This window comes from Accipiter gentilis, chromosome 12 (assembly GCF_929443795.1).
Source record: "Accipiter gentilis chromosome 12, bAccGen1.1, whole genome shotgun sequence".
Lineage (NCBI taxonomy): Eukaryota > Metazoa > Chordata > Aves > Accipitriformes > Accipitridae > Astur > Astur gentilis.
The window spans coordinates 34,540,625-34,557,565 of NC_064891.1; the positions used below are offsets into that span (position 1 = coordinate 34,540,625).

Here is a 16,941-nt window from a genome sequence, read left to right on the forward strand (position 1 = left end):
AGAGCTAAACTAAACAAGGGGGGAATAGAGGTCTTTAATCTCTTTGAATCTGGACCAGCATAATTGCTTTACAAAAAGAAAATGGGCCAGATTTTCACCTCTTATCTCTTTCATGGCAGCATGGTCTGCCTCCTGAGTATACAAAGGAAAGAAATCAGCCTGGTTTTATTTTTTTTTCAGCTGGTGGCACAATCTGGAGTCTGAGTCATGCTGGGTTTTTTTGTGGATGACATCATCAATAATAAAAGCTCTGCACCTGGAGCATCATTGGGAAATTTCACTCCTTTTTCCCATGGCTCTGTTGTCTCTGCAGTACTAACTAATAAGGATAGCTAGCAAGCATAAATGCAAAGTGATTATTTTAAGAAAGTATGCAGCTGTGATTTAAAAAATTATTCTGTTTTGTGAGAAGCTGGTGCTTCTATACATAGTTACTAATGAACTAACTAGACTTTCAAATACATTGCTAATCCAAGTGCTACTCTTCATAGCATTACTTTTAAAAAAAACATGACAACGTGTTTCTTTAGAAAACACAAAATGTAAAGGATGTGTGCTTTTTCTTAAAAATGAATAGTGTTGTCTTTCTTGTAAGCAGGATGTGTTTTCTGCACTTAACATAATTTGTCTGCTTTTTATATATAGTTAATTGATATTTGAAAATGATGTAGCATATTTCATGATGGTGAATGGGGAATGCTGAATGAAAATGCATCCTGGTTGTGCTTTTAAGTCTCTCCAAGATTAACTACTGATAGAACATAATATAAAACATACCTTGTCCTGATACTTCACAACATAGCTGCCTCCTAAATGTAGTGTAAGGACTTCACTGCCATGTTCCATTAAGATGAAGTCACCTCCTGTGTTACTGTGATTTTTACCATCTTTTGTATCTGTGTATTTCTATTCCTGATGTAATTGGAAAGGCCAGCTGCTTTAGTAGTTGTGAATTTATAGGTTGAGTGAAGTATGTTGGTGAAAGGACAAATCTCTTTCACTGCAATAAGTATAGGATACCAGTACTAGATACAAGTCAGATTACCATTTATTCAGTTATTTTCATAAGAAGATGGTAGAGTGATAACACTTCATGGCATTTTTCCACAATCTGTAGTATTGTCGTGGTTTAACCCCAGCCGGCAACTAAGCACTGGGCAGCTGCTTGCTTGCTCCTTCCCTGCCCCCCGCCGGTGGGATGGGGAGGAGAATCGGGAAAAAAAAAGGTAAAACTCGTGGGTTGAGATAAGAACAGGTTAATAAATGAAATATAATAAGAATTATTGCAATGAAAAGGAAGATAACAAAAAGAGAAATAAAACCCAAGAAAGACATGTGATGCACAATGCAATTGCTCACCACCCCGCTGATCAATGCTCAGCCAGTCCCTGAGCAGCAATCAGCACAACCCCCCCCAGCCCCAGCTCCCCCCAGTTTATATACTGAGCGTGACATTTTATGGTATGGAATATCCCTTTGGCTAGTTCGGGTCAGCTGTCCTGGCCACGCTCCCTCCCAGCTTCTTGTGCACCTGCTTGCTGGCAGAGCATGGGAAGCTGAAGAATCCTTGACTTGGGATAAGCACAGCTTAGCAACAACTAAAACATCAGTGTGTTAGCAACATTATTCTCATACTAAATCAAAAACACAGCACTGTACCAGCTATTAGGAAGAAAATTAGCTCTATCCCAGCCAAAACCAGGGCAAGTATTCTGTAGGAATGCTATAATAACCTTTGCAGTTTTTGCATGATTCTTACATATGAATCCTCTGGGTTTGACTTTTTGTTCCTGAAGAGATTTCCAGAAGAGAATAGTAATTTTGATCAAATGTGGTTGTTCAGTCTGTTTTACTGACATGCAGCTCTTTCCCAGTTTAGGTGCAACTGGGTTCTTTAACATGTATATTTTATTTATTTATTTATTTATTCCTCTTCCAGGCCTCTGTATCCCAACGAGATGACGTTTATGTATTTGTTCTTCAGACCACTGCAATTGCTCCTTTTGTTTCTCTGGATGTAGGGCGTATAAAAGGCAGATTTAGTGATAACGGTTTCCTCATGACTGAAAAGAAGAAAGTGGTTGTGTTTTATCCTTGGGAACCTACCAGTGTTGAAGAACTGGAAGAGTCACTAACCTTGACCTCTCTGGTGGACGTTGTGTGAGGATACTCCATTTTCTTCTAGATGAGGAGTGAAACAGGAGGAGGAAAAAACCTAGAAGAATTTGACTAAAGTTGAAGTGATGTACAATTTTTGCTGACCGGAGAACATACTGTCTATTCCTGTCTTGTGTGAATTTTAACTGCTGGTTGAATGTAAAGATGCGGAAAGAAAAGGTTGCATATAGTATATGTGGTGTATTGAAAGTAAGGCTTTCTCAGGTAATGGGAAATATATATCCCATGTATAAAATGGGAGGGGTGAGTCGGTGCAAGAGAGCTAGTCTGTGTTCTCCAGTTCACGTGAGATTGGAGTTGTGAATTCATCCTAAGAGGCAACATAAATATGCACCTCCTGACTATGGTTGTAAAAATGCATATTTTTCCAGTTTCACTATGCTGTAAGTGGAAATTCATGTTAGGATAACAGCAAGGTATGCTGGGAGCAAGGGGAAAGGGCAGGAAGTGAAGCTGGGACCACCTCCACAGGTATGCCCCCACTTGGAGTGGTTTGATCTTATCTGCACCCAAATCAGGAGAGCACTACCTTTCAGATTTATGGCTGTCACTCCATCAGGTGTCCTGCCTGCCTCCTGCAGTGTAGGCTTCCAAACAGACATGAAACCTGGGCTGTCTAGTCAGACATCAGGCCGATCTGTTCCCCCTTCTGAAAGGGGAATTGAGTACAAGACTTGTTTTCTTCTCTCTTTTCATGCAACATGAGCAATAACCTTGAGAGCTCTGCATCTAGCTTTGACTATTCTCAGAGTGCTGCAGTCACAAACCTTTTGCTGCTGTGTGGCGTCCTGCATAATGTGGCATAGTATGAGATAATGGCTGGCTGTGGGAAAAGGAACAGGGAGAAGAGTTGAAAAGGTGCAAAGAGAAAGGAGATGGTACAGAGAAGAAATGGTCATGTGAGAGGACCGCAGAGTTACAAGTGACTTTTTTTCTCTAGTAAATGCATAGGGCGTGGGCTGCTGTTCTCAGTCAGACATTGCTGCACAGCTGTTGTTACCCCCTGGCATTCCTCATGAGTGGCCCCATGCTCCACACTGATCCTTCTCTCTCTTTAGCAAAGGAAAACCTCAACATCTTAATTTTGCTTCTTTGTGCATGTGTTCCCTGTAGAAGACATTGTTGACTCCTGATTAGATCTGGTGGCACATTGAACTCCTTAGTCCATAAAAAGCAGTAGTGTTTCACCTTCTGTTCTGTTTCCGAGTAAGTTGTTTTTAAAATGTTGAGGTTTTCCATAGAAATGTCATCTTGCTTTGGCATTTGATACAAAGTAAGTTTGCTTCAGCATGGGGGGGGCTGCTGTAGCCTGCGGAGCTGAAAGCCTTAGGGTTTGGCTGCCAGGAATCCAGGCCACCGAGCCATGCCACGGGCAGGTTGCTAAACGTTGGGCTTGTCTGTCAGATGTGGTTTGAAAAGCAGCTGGGATCTTGCTGGGGTTCCACAGTGATCCTCTCACAGTCCAAGCAATTATTAATTTTCTCGCAAAGCACCTAGCAGAATCAGCACTTTACAATAGAAGGTGTTTGAACAAGCTCTACTGGTGATGTCCATCTTCGTCATAAAAGCACCACATGGGTGATGCTTGCTGGTGGTCCTGGGGGTCTGGAGCATGTGTGGGGAGTGGCTGCATGTTCATGGGTCAGTTAGAGAACTTGGAACTGGGGGTTGTTTTCTTTCAGTGATCACAGTTTTAATGGGCAAAGAGATGAGCACATTGACTGATGCTTGGTGATCTCTGGTGCTTTTTTAATTGGGCATTAACCAAAACTGACATAATCCTGAGCAAGAGGAAAAACTTAAAGATGAAATGAAAATGATAAATGGAAGTTGCTTACAAATGCTTTACTAGGTCACCAAAACAACTAACTGCAGTTGTGTAGGAGGGCTTTTCTGATTCAAAACTTGTCCTAGTTGAAAGAAAACATGAAAGCAATCAAAATATGTATGTGTATGTGCCAATGTTTATAGGTTATGGAAAATAAATAGGGAACATTATAGTCATGAATAAAACTTAACAGTTAGAAAATGCAGACATTGATAAAGGAATTCAAAAGTTATCTGAGAGAGGCATCCTGGGCCAACAATACAAGAAAAATCCTTCAGTTTTTTCAGTGTCCTGGAATCAAAGTGGAATCAAAGCAGCAGTAGAGTCAATATAAGGGAAGGATGAAAAAATGTGAAGAAAATATGAATATGATTAATAAATATTGCTGCAGTGTATTAGGAAAAGGGCAGGTCTCTTCCAGCAACATCTAGATAAAATTTCAAAATGGCACTTAATAGTGTTAAATAAATAAATAAAACTTTGACAGAATTACTTGTTTCAAAGACAATCAAGAGGACTATCTGAAGGTCGATGATATTTATTCTTAGTGTGTCTCAGAATATGAGTGAAGTTTCAGAGATGTAGAAAAGAGCTTTTGGATTGCTAGAAGCCATAAACCATGAATTTGGATAACCGTAACCTTGTTTACCCTGGTATGAATTTTAGGCAAAATCATTAATAAAATGATGTGGTACATGATCAATAATTGATGAAAAGGCTATGCAACTAATGCCTATCAATCAGCACTGTTATGCAGAAGAGCATTCTTTTATAACTTTTTTTTTTTGCTGTTGCTTTCTGCAGTTACCAAATTGGCATAAAAAGGTCCAGACAATTTTAAAATTATTGTTATTTTTGAAGGCCAGAAGCTCTCTAAAGAGTGGGTCCATTTTTTCACACTGGAAATCTTTAATTCAGCACTAGGTGCTGTTTTGAAAAATTAGCAATTGCTTAAGCCAAATGCTTGAGCTCAAAACAGAATTTAATGGGGGAGGTTCACTTCCATTATTGTCTTAATATCCTTAATATGTTCTTTTGGTTTCCTGGTGTTGTAGTAGGTATGCATTTCTAGATGCTATTTTCTTCCGTGCCCTATGCAGCAGCGGCTGTAACATGTACCTTGGTTAACCATTTCCCCTTGGTACTTTTGCTGTTGCATACTATGCTATACTTGGTTACGTTGTTCTGCCTTTGTCTTGGATCAGGGCAAAGACAGGAATGCAAGAGTGAAGAGATCTTCGGAGTTATCCATCACTCCTATCGACACATCTATCTGTAGCCATCTGAGTGTTGATGCAGCTACTTGGCAGCACCTGTATTGCCAGTTGTATCTGACGGGCTGGGGATCAGCAGCAGGAGCATTAGGAAGAGCATTTGGTAAGTCTCATGGTGCTTGTCCTCAGTGTCATTAAATTATTGGTGACAACAGTAGAGGGGAATGACCTCATCAGTATTCTTTTAGGGTGCAGCCTTGCAATGTTTTTTGTTCAAGGAATCACTGGGTTTGCTTGTGCGGATGGCCTTTGTTTGCTTCTGGGCTCCCTCTGGGCTGTTCTCCACAGATGGCAAAAGCAGCAGTCACAGTTCACCTCAGCAGGAGCCATGACAAATGCCCTTCCAGAACAGAACTTGAGAGCAGGTTTTGGAAGAAAGCTGTATGGCATTGGCTAATTTGTTGTCCTAAAACTGGTCTCTGGCAGAGATTTGGCTCTGAACCCATTCAGGACCTGCAGAGAACATTTTGAGTTTTAGAGGGCACCTCTTTCTTGGTACTTTCTGCTGCACAAGGAAGACTTATTTTGCTCCAGTTTACTGGAGCACTTCCTTGGAAGCTTTACCAAATTCTACATCTTTTCCAGGAAAGACGTTCCTCTCTAAGTAAATGTTCATAGTTCTTTGTCAGTCTTTGTTGTTACCTGCTGTTTGCATGCCTTGGGGCCTGGATAATTTTTCCGCCTTAGAGGCATGTCTTTCTTCAGTACTTCTATTAGTCCCCTTTTGGTTTTGGAGATGTGTAGCAGAGACCACTTCAGTGACCTGTAGCAGTGTCAGGTGCAGAGGAACAGGCCAGTGAGTTTCTTATTCTCAGTAAAGGACGGTTTGGTTTTGTAGCTTACAAGCCAGCCTTTAAGTTGTCAAAATCGCAGTTTTCTTTATTACCCTCTGAGGGTTAAGTTGAGTCATCTAGGAACTTGCAGTTTGAATCTTTAAGGACATGTTCCAGCCAAAGAATTGGGTTTATGTAACTCTGCTGTGTAGTCAGATGTTACAGGACAGCAAAATGAAAGCCCCAATTTAGTTTAATTAGGGTGGAAAAACAAAACTTCAGTGAAAAATGCAGAACCTTAAACTTGGTTTTGTCCCTGCCAGCATTGAGGAAAGGCCACCTTACTGTAAGAAGTAGAGTCACTTAGTAAAGACCTGTAAATGTCAGTTTTAATTATTAGTGTGCATTGTAGCCAAAATAGAGGTGTCTTTGGTCTAGGCCACTACAGCGAAGGAAACATGCGGCAGCATGAAGGGAAACAACACCCTGAGGACTAGGCAGGAGAAAGGTGGTGAGTCTGGTTGCTTGACAGGACCTGTTCTTGGAGGTCTGCTTTTGGAAGTTGATCTTGAGATTTCCTGATGGGTTCTGTGAGTGCAAAGTGGTTCAGTAATAGCTCTTTCTTTGCATAGGTTTTTTTTCCCACTTTGTGGCTGGCTGGGGACCTGGTTGACCCCATCGAGGGGAATGGCAGTGGTAGAAGGGACTTCACCCTTGCCTATTGGAACCGGTGGCCTGTGGATTGAGCCAGGCTCTATGGCCCAGTGAGGAGTTGGGTAATCCAGAACAGGAGCTCTAAATGAGAATAAGTGCTGTCTGTTGAGCAGGTGGCTTCGTGGGGAAGGGTGCCATTGTCAGATGCAGGAGCTGAAAGTTTTGGTCCTTTGCCGTGGTGCTGAAAAATCAAAACCTTAAATGCTGTCCTCTTATACCTCTTTGCAAACATTGTGGTCACCAGGCTTTTGCCAGCATTGTAGCTTATCTCTCTTGTCTTGTTTTAGCAGTCCTCCTTTGCCTGTAAGCAAATAAGCTAGCTAGATAGTAATACTCCGGCATGCTGGCCCTGTGATTCTGTCATACCAACTAGCATGTGATATACCAGGATTTAAGCATTCAGCACTGCAGGCTTCAGCTCACTTCCCCAACAACTGTAAAGGAGTGATGGTGTGAGCCAGCCCTCAGGTGGTTTCCTGTGAAAGAAAGAGTGGGAAGCTTTATCTCTCGTTAAGAGTTGTTCCATGTTACTGGTAGGATGGTAGGAAGCTGCAGTTGGGCTGCCCAGCCTGATCACTGGTGAGGAGCCAAGGACAGCAGAGGAGCTTCTGTGAAGAAGCAGGCCCAGCGTTCAGGACAGTGAGGTGGTTTGTGCATCAAGCCATCTGCTACCCTTCTGGAAGCGCTCTGGCCACAGCTTTTGGTTTGTACTGTAGCCAAATGTAGAGTTTCTTGCCTGGGATGCTGAAAACAAGAAAATACTGAGGTGATTGCACACCTAAAAGAGAAGTGAGGCATTAGTCACGGTCCTGGCTTTCTGGCAAATGTCATTGTATTAGCTAGCGCAGAGGGCATGATACTACTCTGTGTGTGCACGTGAGCGCGCGCATGTGCCAAGTCAGCTGGAGTGTTGGCAAGTGCTGCTGCAGGCCACAGGTTAACTGATGTTAAGTCAGTCACAAGTGTTTCCCCTCGCAGTGTGTAATGAAATCCACTGATCTTATAGCACTCTTCTGTATCATGAAAATAGCAAGGGTAAATGGATAGTTGAAAAATTTCTATAGCATTTGCTTTGAAATGAGTCCATGGGGAAACCTCTACAGGCTTTGAATAATGTACATACTATAGCCTAGCTCTAAGCAGGGCATCAAACTGCTTCATAACCCTGAATAGAGAAAAGCAACTCCTAGGTAATTAACTTGTGCTGTCTTTTGCTTGTAGCTGTAGGAATCTTTTGAAGCCAGCAAATGTTCAGACCACGCCTTTGGCAGTTACTTCAGAACTGCTCTACTGTAAGAGACGATTGTGTGCTCCAGAAGGGCCGAAAGCTGTGGATGGTGGGCGAGTATTGAGCATTGCACCCTGTGCTAATGAATGGGCACCACCGTTCCTGTCACTTAGTTGGAGGGAGAGAGGAGGGTTGCTCTTTTTCCTTAAACATAGGAAAACAGTATTTCAGTTGCCCAGAAAAGGGAGAAAAGACACTTCATATATCACCACATGCAGGCAAGATTCTCAACCTTCCTGCAGTCCATAAAATCTCTGAATGCAGCCTAGAACTTCCCACAATCACGCTGATTTCCAAGTTTCTAAATACATCCCAAGATGACACCAGAAACTTAACAGCTGTGGCAGCAAATGTAAAATCAAGGGCAGTTTAACTTTCTGAATAATCCTTTTTACATCAAATGTAGAGAAGATCTGTAGTGTTCTGTTGTCACAACTTAATTTTGCTGCATACCGCAAGTTTCTGGCATTTATTACTGCAGTAGAGTAGCAAAATGTAGTAAGTTCCAATCACTGCAAGTGCAGATTAAGTTTAGAATTATTTCAGCTTTTGATCTTCACTGTAATTAATTTAATACTAAACTCGACTGAGGATGCCCGAAGGTTACAGTTTTCTATATTCCAGAAAAAAAGTTTAATCAGAAGACCTTTCTTATTTTGATATTGATTCATTTGAATATTGCAAGTGTTTCCAGATAAATCTGTGCAGTTGCTGTCAAAGCGACAGGAACCATGACTAGCACTCAGAAGGACAAACCCATGAAATCAGCTTTTAAGGATCAGTTTGAGGTTGTTGGTTGATGCTTTTTGACCACATCTCCAGCCTCTGGGCTTTAACTGCTAATGGAAGTACACACCGAACTTCCTGCTGTATGGTGCAGTGCATTAGAAGAGCCCACTGTGGTATGAGCCTAGTCAGTACTTGGGTTCATCCAGCCACAGGGCAGAGATGCCGTGCTCTGAGTAAGTAAGAGCTTGAGTTTGCTGGGTAAGTCTTCCTAAAACTTCTAATGGAAAAAATATAACTCCAGAATTCTTGCTGTTCATGCACATAGCTTAAAACCCCCCCCCAACTTACTTATTCCTAACTGTTGATAACTTGGTGAATAATACCCTTCCCAGTTTTGTTTCCTCAGAGGTAATATGGAATAAACTGGGCACAATACCCTGTGCTACAAGGTCTAGCGAGGTCCACATGCTAATTTACTGTGCTGAATGAAAATGTAAGACTGAGTTACACCATTACTACCCACTTTTTCGCTGGTGAGAGGTTTCTCTCCGTAAGCCAGGTCTAGACAGGAGCTCTCAGGCAGTGAATTCCTGGATTCCTGTGGTATTTTTTTAGTTTAGTTTATTCCATCACATTTGTAAAATAGGAGTAGCACTTCCTTTCTGGGCAAGGAGGTGTAAGGATAAAGCTGTGTCTGAGGTGAGCACATATGATGATGAGGCACATAAATAGATCTTGATAGGTACCCGTTAGGAAGAATACATCTGCTTGAAATGTTTCAGTTGACTTGTGTCCATTGCTTACATTTTACCTTGCTAAGCCTGGTTCTTCTGTATGCTGCCTTCATCCTCATACCTGCAAGGAGCCTGGCCTTCTCCCAGAAGGACTAAAGCTGTTTTAGCATTTTCTTTGAATTCAGCTGCTTGAGGTAAATACTGGGCTCTCCAGTAGGTTTGCTCTGCCAGAAGAGAACTACACAAGAAGATGACACAAATGTTTCCGACTAGGTGTTGTGTCACTTTCTGAAGTGTGTCCTACACTAGCTGGGGTGTTCTACCTCCTACTCTCACCTAGTTCTGACAAACTGCGTGGCATGCCTGCAACACATACTTAAGATGCTAAGGGTTAATGCAATTGGGAAAAGTTGCCCTATTATGTGATGCGCCTGTAAAAATTTAGTGTTCCTGTTTGACTTAGTAAGAATACTTCTAAATTAACATTTTTCTATTTCTAAACAGGGAGGAAAAAAAAAAAGGACCAAAGCCTCTGTTGTTAAATAGACTGAAACCGAGATGCTGCAAGGAAAGAAGCTGCCAGACTGCCATTTAAAGCACTTGGAATACACAGGGCCTAGGGGAGATGGCCTGCTGTTCATTGCATGATCACTAACCTGATGAATAGCTATTATGCAGCATTTGGTCATGAAGTGCTTAAGGAAATACAGACCCAGGTGTCTTCTGGTGGTTTAAAAGCAGAGCTGATCAGAAATAAGGCTAAAAGGTGTGAAGCAGCAGCCAGGACACCCTGGTGACCTGCAGGATTGTAGAAACCTCATAAAAGTTTCTGCCAGCCCTAGCTGGAAATTGTGGCAGCAGAAGGTGCATTTAACTTGCACAGCAGCTCTGCTAGGGCTCAAAAAGCTCCTCCACCTGCAGAACATGAGAATCTTTGCTTGTTTGTTACAGCTGGAATGCAAAGAGAACACTGGACAGGTACCTTAATTGAACAAAAATCCATATGCCTTTGACACTGCATTTGTAGGTTATACATACTATAACAGAAAGAATGGCATTTTTATTATTATGCATCTCGTTTCTCTGGAAGTAATTAATGTACTCAGTAATTCAGCTGGATGTAAAATTACTTCAAGTTTTTTTCTCATTACACATGGTTTAATTCATTACAGCCAAATACTGTTCTAAATGTAACAATTCTCAAGGTTTATCTTGATTTGTTTTCTCAGGAGTGACTCCCAGGTTACTGAAGACTGAGCTGAGCCAAGAACACCACTGTCAATCTCCATCTTTGTGCCAAGAAAACTGGCTACAAGGGAATGACAATGGTATGATGCTGCTCCTTGCTTTTTCATCATGAAATCTGATACCTGTATTCTTAGTAGGGCCAACAGCTGTAACAGTTAACACTCACCCTCTCAATTTAACATGCAACAGGAAGAAATACTGCTCAGGAACACAGTTACTAGAGGAGTTTCTAGAAAGCCCAAAGAACTGTCTCATCAGAGCTTTGCTGAGATGCTAAATAGTTGGTTTCAGTTGGTAAATGATTCTCTGCTGCCATAATTATGAGAAGAGACCTAAAAGAGACCATGAATCAGCACCTTTAGTTCCAAAGCACAGCTGCTCAGCAGTAGCTGATGCTCCTGGTCTCCCACCATAAAATATAGTTATGCTTTAAGACAGGTGGCTTGCAACCCTTGATTTATTTTAGCACTTGGAAATCAGTATAATCTTGTATCAATACCTAAAATCTTCAATAATGCTACTTGAAAGATATGTAAAAATTACAGCACGTGTAGACAAGAGATTTCATTTTGGGTTTTTATTATAAAAGTAAAATAAAAATAAGCATTTAAAAAGCACTTTTTTTTTAAAAGGAACAGATATAAAAAAAAATTATCTATTTACAAGTAGGAAAATGCCAAACTTGAAATTTTTTTTTGAATAAGAGGCACCAAAGTTAAGTTTAAATACATTATTTGAAATATACAAGATGCTTTTTTTTTAGGATTTTTTTCTCTGAGTTGTCACTGTGATTAATGATATTTTTTTTCTTTGCCACATATTTTGTGAGCTTTTTTCATGCAACTGTGCTGCAAAAATTATGAAGGGAGCAGCTAGAAACAGTATCCTTTGATTGCTCTTGATTGCCTTACCTCTTTTTATTAAGTGAGTGGGTATTATACATTAAGAAAGAGGAACTTTCATATATAAAAGGACATCCTCGCAAACCAGAGAAGCTCAGTCAGTCATTCACAGTGTCCAGTCCTGTGTATTAATGCAGCAGTAGAGCCCTAGTTATTGTATATGGCTTGTAAATGAATAAAATTTAAATGTATTTGAGGAAGGAAGCAATGGCTAGGAGTCATGTGCTGAAGTCGCCTTTGGTTCAGGTTCATGAGTGGTTCCTCCAGCGCGCTTTTGGTTGTAAATTCACTTCCCTCTGGCCAGGATCACACAGATGTAATTTTAAATGTCACGTTTGTTCCTGTAACTGCATATTGCTTATTGAATATTACTAGTTGGCTATATAATTGCTTTGCACTGAACTTTCATGTCCATAGCCCAGGGTCATTTTGCTAAGTGTTACTGATGACTTGCTGCTGTTCAGAGAGTCTGAATAAGTAAAGCTCAGTTTGCGGAGGGAGGTCTCCACACCACTGTCGCACATGCTTTCGTTGTCCTGAAATTTGCTGTTATAAGGGTCACCTGAGAGAGAGAGAAGGGAGAAAAGGGAAATATATTATTGTGTGTGTTGCTTCACTAATGTTGCTTTCAGAAAAGCCTAAGGAATGCAAACCAATAGGTCAAAGCTCTTCTGTGGGAAAATAACTAACTTTATAGATATTATAATAGGAAAAGCTGTGCTGAATGTTTTCAGTTGACTAAAGCATGTGATCTGATGCACTGCTGGCAGAGATCAACTGCAGTTGGGGCCTGGATGGGATGAGAAGCCTGGTGCTGTGCTGACACTAATGCTGTCACCACACTAGTCAGGACTCTGCCCAAGTGGTGTCATAGCAGGGCAAAAGGTTCCCTGGCTCTCAGATTCCTAAACTCTGTGCAAGTACACAGCTCCAGGATGAGGCTCCTAAACTTTCTCATGTTACTTCACTTACAGGTTTATTTCTGAGCCAAATAAATACTTGAACAATTTTCATCTAGTAAGTGAGCCTGAAATACAAAGAAGTCAGCAGCAAGATCCACGAGTCTTCTATGCAAGATCCACAAAAGGAGAGCCTGACTGCAAGGGAACAGTATCCGAGTTGAAGGTATGAGGTGGGTTCAGTGTGACTAGAACAATGCCCAGCATATTAGAGTTCAGTATTATTCTTCTAAACAACCATCTTAAAATAAATGACGTGATGCAGTCCATTCATGTTGCAAGGCAGCAGAATCCCTCTTACCATTCTAGATTAATCTAAAGAGGCAACATGTACTTTTGAATAGGTATGAAGGTTCATTGTGTAACAGAACAAACAGTTTTCTATAGAGAGTAAACTAGCAACATTAGACCAGGATGGAGTTACTGTGGTGTTTCTTTTTTCCTTCCAGAAATACCTACAGTATTTTCACATAGGGTATAAGTTTCCACATTAGGGTGCTGGCAGCACTACTGGTGTTTGAACAGGGCATCAGGAAAAAAACAGGTTTTTGTTTCTTAACATGGCCAGGCAGTGACTGAACATCCCTGACGATTTCTTGTCTTCTCATGACCTCTGTTTTTCACAGAATCGTAGAATCATTTAGGTTGGAAAAGACCTTCAAGATCATTGAGTCCAACCATGCCCACTAAACCATGTCCTGAAGTGCCTTGTCTATGCACTTTTTGAATACCTCCAGGGATGGTGACTCAACCACTTCCCTGGGCAGCCTGTTCCAATGTCTGACAACCCTCACAGTAAAAAATCTAACCTAAATCTCCCTTGCCTCAATTTGAGGCCATATCCTCTTGTCCTCTTCTCTAGCCACCTGACAGAAGCGACCAGCACTCACTTACCTCACTACAACCCCCCCTTCAGGTAGTTGTAGAAAGCGATAAGGTCTCCCCTCAGCCTCCTTTTCTCCAGACTAAACAGCCCCAGCTCCCTCAGCCGCTCCTCATAAGATTTGTGCTCTTTAGACCCTTCACCAGCTTCCTGGCCCTTCTCTGGACACGCTCCAGCACCTCAATGTCTTTCTTGTAGTGAGGGGCCCAAAACCGAACACAGGACTCAAGGTAGCTGTGTAGCTCTGTACAGTCAAAACACTCCCTAACATAGAGAGCTACCCCACCACCTCTTCTACCTTGCCTATCCCTTCTGAAGAGCTTGTAGCCATCCAATCTAATCTTTCTGTTAGAGTCCCCTGCCCAAAAGCACTGTAGGACCTCTGCTATTCAAGATGCTCAAAACTCAAGTGGACATGACAAGAGCAACATCATGTAATGTTACATTGGCTCTGCTCTGAGGAAGCAGTTGGACACCCTGACTGCTGGAAGTCCCCTGTAACCTAAACCATCCCCAATTTCTTTGCCTGTAGAACACGGGGCCATTTTGGAGTGCTACGCATTGTGAAAAGAGAAATTTAATACCAAAGTCTTACTGAGAAGTTTATGAACCCAAAACATTTTTGTTTATCCAGATACGAGGGTGGGGGAAGTAAAAAGGTAGCAACACTTGTACAGGCCTGGGAGATCACTGCCTAGTTTATCTTCTGAAACTTACCCCCAGGACATCCAAGGAGTTACCATCAGTAAATGGCAGATATCTGGTTTTAGAAAAGGGAGGCTGTATAATCAATACTGTAATGCAGGGCTGCGGATTCAAATGACTCATTTTTCCCCTCTCTTCTAGGCCTAGCAAATGTCTGTGATGAGAAAAGTCGTGCTGCGGTAACATATTTCTGAAACGGGTATGCAGCTCAGGTATTGTGTGTAAGAAACTATGCAACCTATCAGCAGTCCACGGCCGGGGGCGGGGCAGGTACTGAAAAAAACATCTGAAGTAAAGCTCTTGATGTTTCACTGTCAATTTTACCTGTCTCTCCATTTGCAAAGGTGGGTGGTGATGACGACGGAAGAGCTTTTGCGGTATTGTCCTCCAAGTGAGGTGGGCTTTGTGAGATGGCTAGTGCTTTCTGTATGATTTCAATGGCTTCTGTGTGATCCATCTGTCTCAAAGCAGCAATCAACTCTTGAACTGTACCACCAGAAACCTAAGAGAAGACACCAGATACTCACCATCATCCAGGCTGGCTAAAACAAAAGGGCTGCACTGTCTCACCATGCAGGAGGACAATCTTCTCTCTATGTTTGAGTGTTCTTTGTAACTTGTTACAGCCACATTACCTCATAGTTATCTAGCAGAGTTTTCGATGGGGAAGGGCTCAGCCTGAACGCATTATTAAGTATGCCAAGACCCAGTTTTTGTGCTAGAGTGGACCAGTTTTTCTTTGGATCGGGCAATTCCAATAGTTTGTAAAGCTGCATCTTGGAACTTTCATTCAGCTCTCTCAAATGTCCTGGGAACAGAGAAATATGTTAGTTTATTATTTATACAAATCATGCACCAGTTCGTTTCTAAGCAGAAACAAAGCCAAATTAAAGAGTATTATAGTGTCCATCGATCTCAGTGTTTACTAATGTATTGTTGTAATATTGAAAACGTACTCCTTTGTGTCCTTGTGACCTACCCTTAACAGAATCATGCTCATTCTATGAATGAGTAGGTGGGAGGGTACCTCTTCTGCCTCCTCATTTCAGTTACAAGCTATTGCAGAGCAATGTCTTCTGCAAGTACACGTTTAGTACTCAGTCACTAGAGGGATATCGTCAAGTCATCTTTATAGATGTTACCTTGTGTCAGTAAGTCCTCCGAAACCGCTGCTGACTCGTAGGGTTTGCCATTTAATATGTCATACACCTAAGAGAATACATTAAAGTCAGTATTTTTTTAGCAGAAACCTGGTTTGTGTCCATTATCTTGACAATTCTCAGTAGTATTGTGTAAAGCCCTAATACCATCTGTAAATTTTTTTCTGTCCCAGGATCAGTATGACAAAAGATACTGTAGAAGACCTGTGCAAAGCTTGAGGGAGAAATCTCAAGAAGCTGATCTCCCTTGCCCTTTACCTATGTCATCTGGCAACTGTTTTCAAGATACAGAGGAAGTCTTTGCAGTAAGTAAATGGTGGTAGCAGTGCCTAAGGGAGAATTTATTGCCTGTCTGCAACTAGTAATTTAAAACAAAGCCTGGGTTAGATTTTCACCTAAGGCTAGTACCACTCCCCAGCTCCATGTGATTAGGGATGCTGACTGCTTGTACCTTACACTCACACCAAGCCAACTGCATGTTATCAGCTACTAAAAGCATGGACCATGCAGCCTAATCACTGTTTGGGCAGGACACAACAGGAGAGTGTATTTTGCCTCCACACAAAGTCTGCAATTCTGAAGAACATGCAGCAAAGAAACCCACTAGAGAACATCTCTGAATATGGGCCTTCAAGCACAAGCTGCCCAACCAGCTAAACACTTTTCCACATTGAAGACTGTAGTGCAACTATTTCAAGAAGTGCCTGGCCATTCCTGTTCAGTAGAAGTAGTCTGTTAAGTGGAACTTTCTTCCAGTGCTATTTCACAGGGGGGAGTTGTGGCTGAATTAGTTTAATTTTTGATGGCAAATTAGTAGCTTGTCTAAATAACTGTGGATGCAGTGAAAGGAGCTGGCCAAGAGAGCTGAACTATCATTTATTATTAAAAAAGCCAGACCCATACCTCACAGCTGGCCGCCATATCCAGTGGTGTCGTTCCAGGCACAATCCCTTCATCATCATCTTCATCATCTTTCACATCATCTAGATCAAACAATGGCTCAAAGTTCTCAACATGAGGATTTGCACCTGGAAAACAAGTGTGAAAAAAAATTCCTAAGAAAAGGCTTCAAGCTTCTTTTCAACAATATTTAAAATATCTCTTCTAAGTTCTGAATGGCAAATTGCTAATTTAGCTACTCAAGCTGAACTACATTTAAGTCAGCAAACAACTTTATTGACTAAAGTTAAATGCTGTCACATCTCTGTATAGTATAATGCTACTCTCCTTTATAAAGAGGGAAAAAATGACGTGCAGAGTGTTAGAGCCCAGAGCACGAGCTATGATTGTATCAGCTGCCTTCCAGTCCCATTCTTGGCTCACATGCTACGCTCTGTGTATGTGATGAAGCAATAGTGTGGTGCTTCTTTTTATAGTGTCAGAGAAAGTGTGGGTATTATTAAAAAGACCAAGCACGCAGCCAGAGCGATGGGAAGCTTGGATTTCTGTTTCAAAGGAGAAAAATCAGGTCTAAATACAACTGAAAAAACATTCCAATAAATATTCAAAACTAACTCTTCCCACAGTGATACGAAATAGGAGACACTAACAAGCGCATGTTTCAGT

The 16,941-nt window shown here is 41.5% G+C and overlaps 2 protein-coding genes across 9 annotated transcripts in view; one reads left to right on the forward strand and one right to left on the reverse strand.

The window, feature by feature from the left end:
• The window catches only part of MANBA (mannosidase beta), a 77,293-nt gene that overhangs the window by 58,667 nt on the left and 1,685 nt on the right, over window positions 1-16,941 (forward strand). For 6 of the 8 annotated variants that reach the window (XR_007507822.1, XR_007507817.1, XR_007507821.1 and 3 more), the window contains 2 exons: window positions 1,940-5,383; window positions 7,989-8,109. Coding sequence is in view for 1 of the 8 variants with exons in the window: in XM_049815297.1 (XP_049671254.1) it covers window positions 1,940-2,164 (225 nt within the window). In the remaining 7 variants the exon portion in view is untranslated. Of the gene's footprint in view, window positions 1-1,939; window positions 5,385-7,988; window positions 8,110-10,747; window positions 10,847-12,642; window positions 12,794-14,356; window positions 14,486-15,548; window positions 15,681-16,941 lie in introns of those variants that run through there. The other 2 variants (XR_007507818.1, XM_049815297.1) reach the window with 2 other exon arrangements.
• Window positions 11,344-16,941, reverse strand: part of NFKB1 (nuclear factor kappa B subunit 1) — a 60,681-nt gene continuing 55,083 nt past the window's right edge. Inside the window, 6 exon segments of the mRNA XM_049815296.1 lie at window positions 11,344-12,074; window positions 12,076-12,230; window positions 14,540-14,717; window positions 14,851-15,023; window positions 15,358-15,424; window positions 16,279-16,403. Of these exon segments, the coding sequence (XP_049671253.1) occupies window positions 12,048-12,074; window positions 12,076-12,230; window positions 14,540-14,717; window positions 14,851-15,023; window positions 15,358-15,424; window positions 16,279-16,403 (725 nt within the window). The 3' untranslated portion in view covers window positions 11,344-12,047.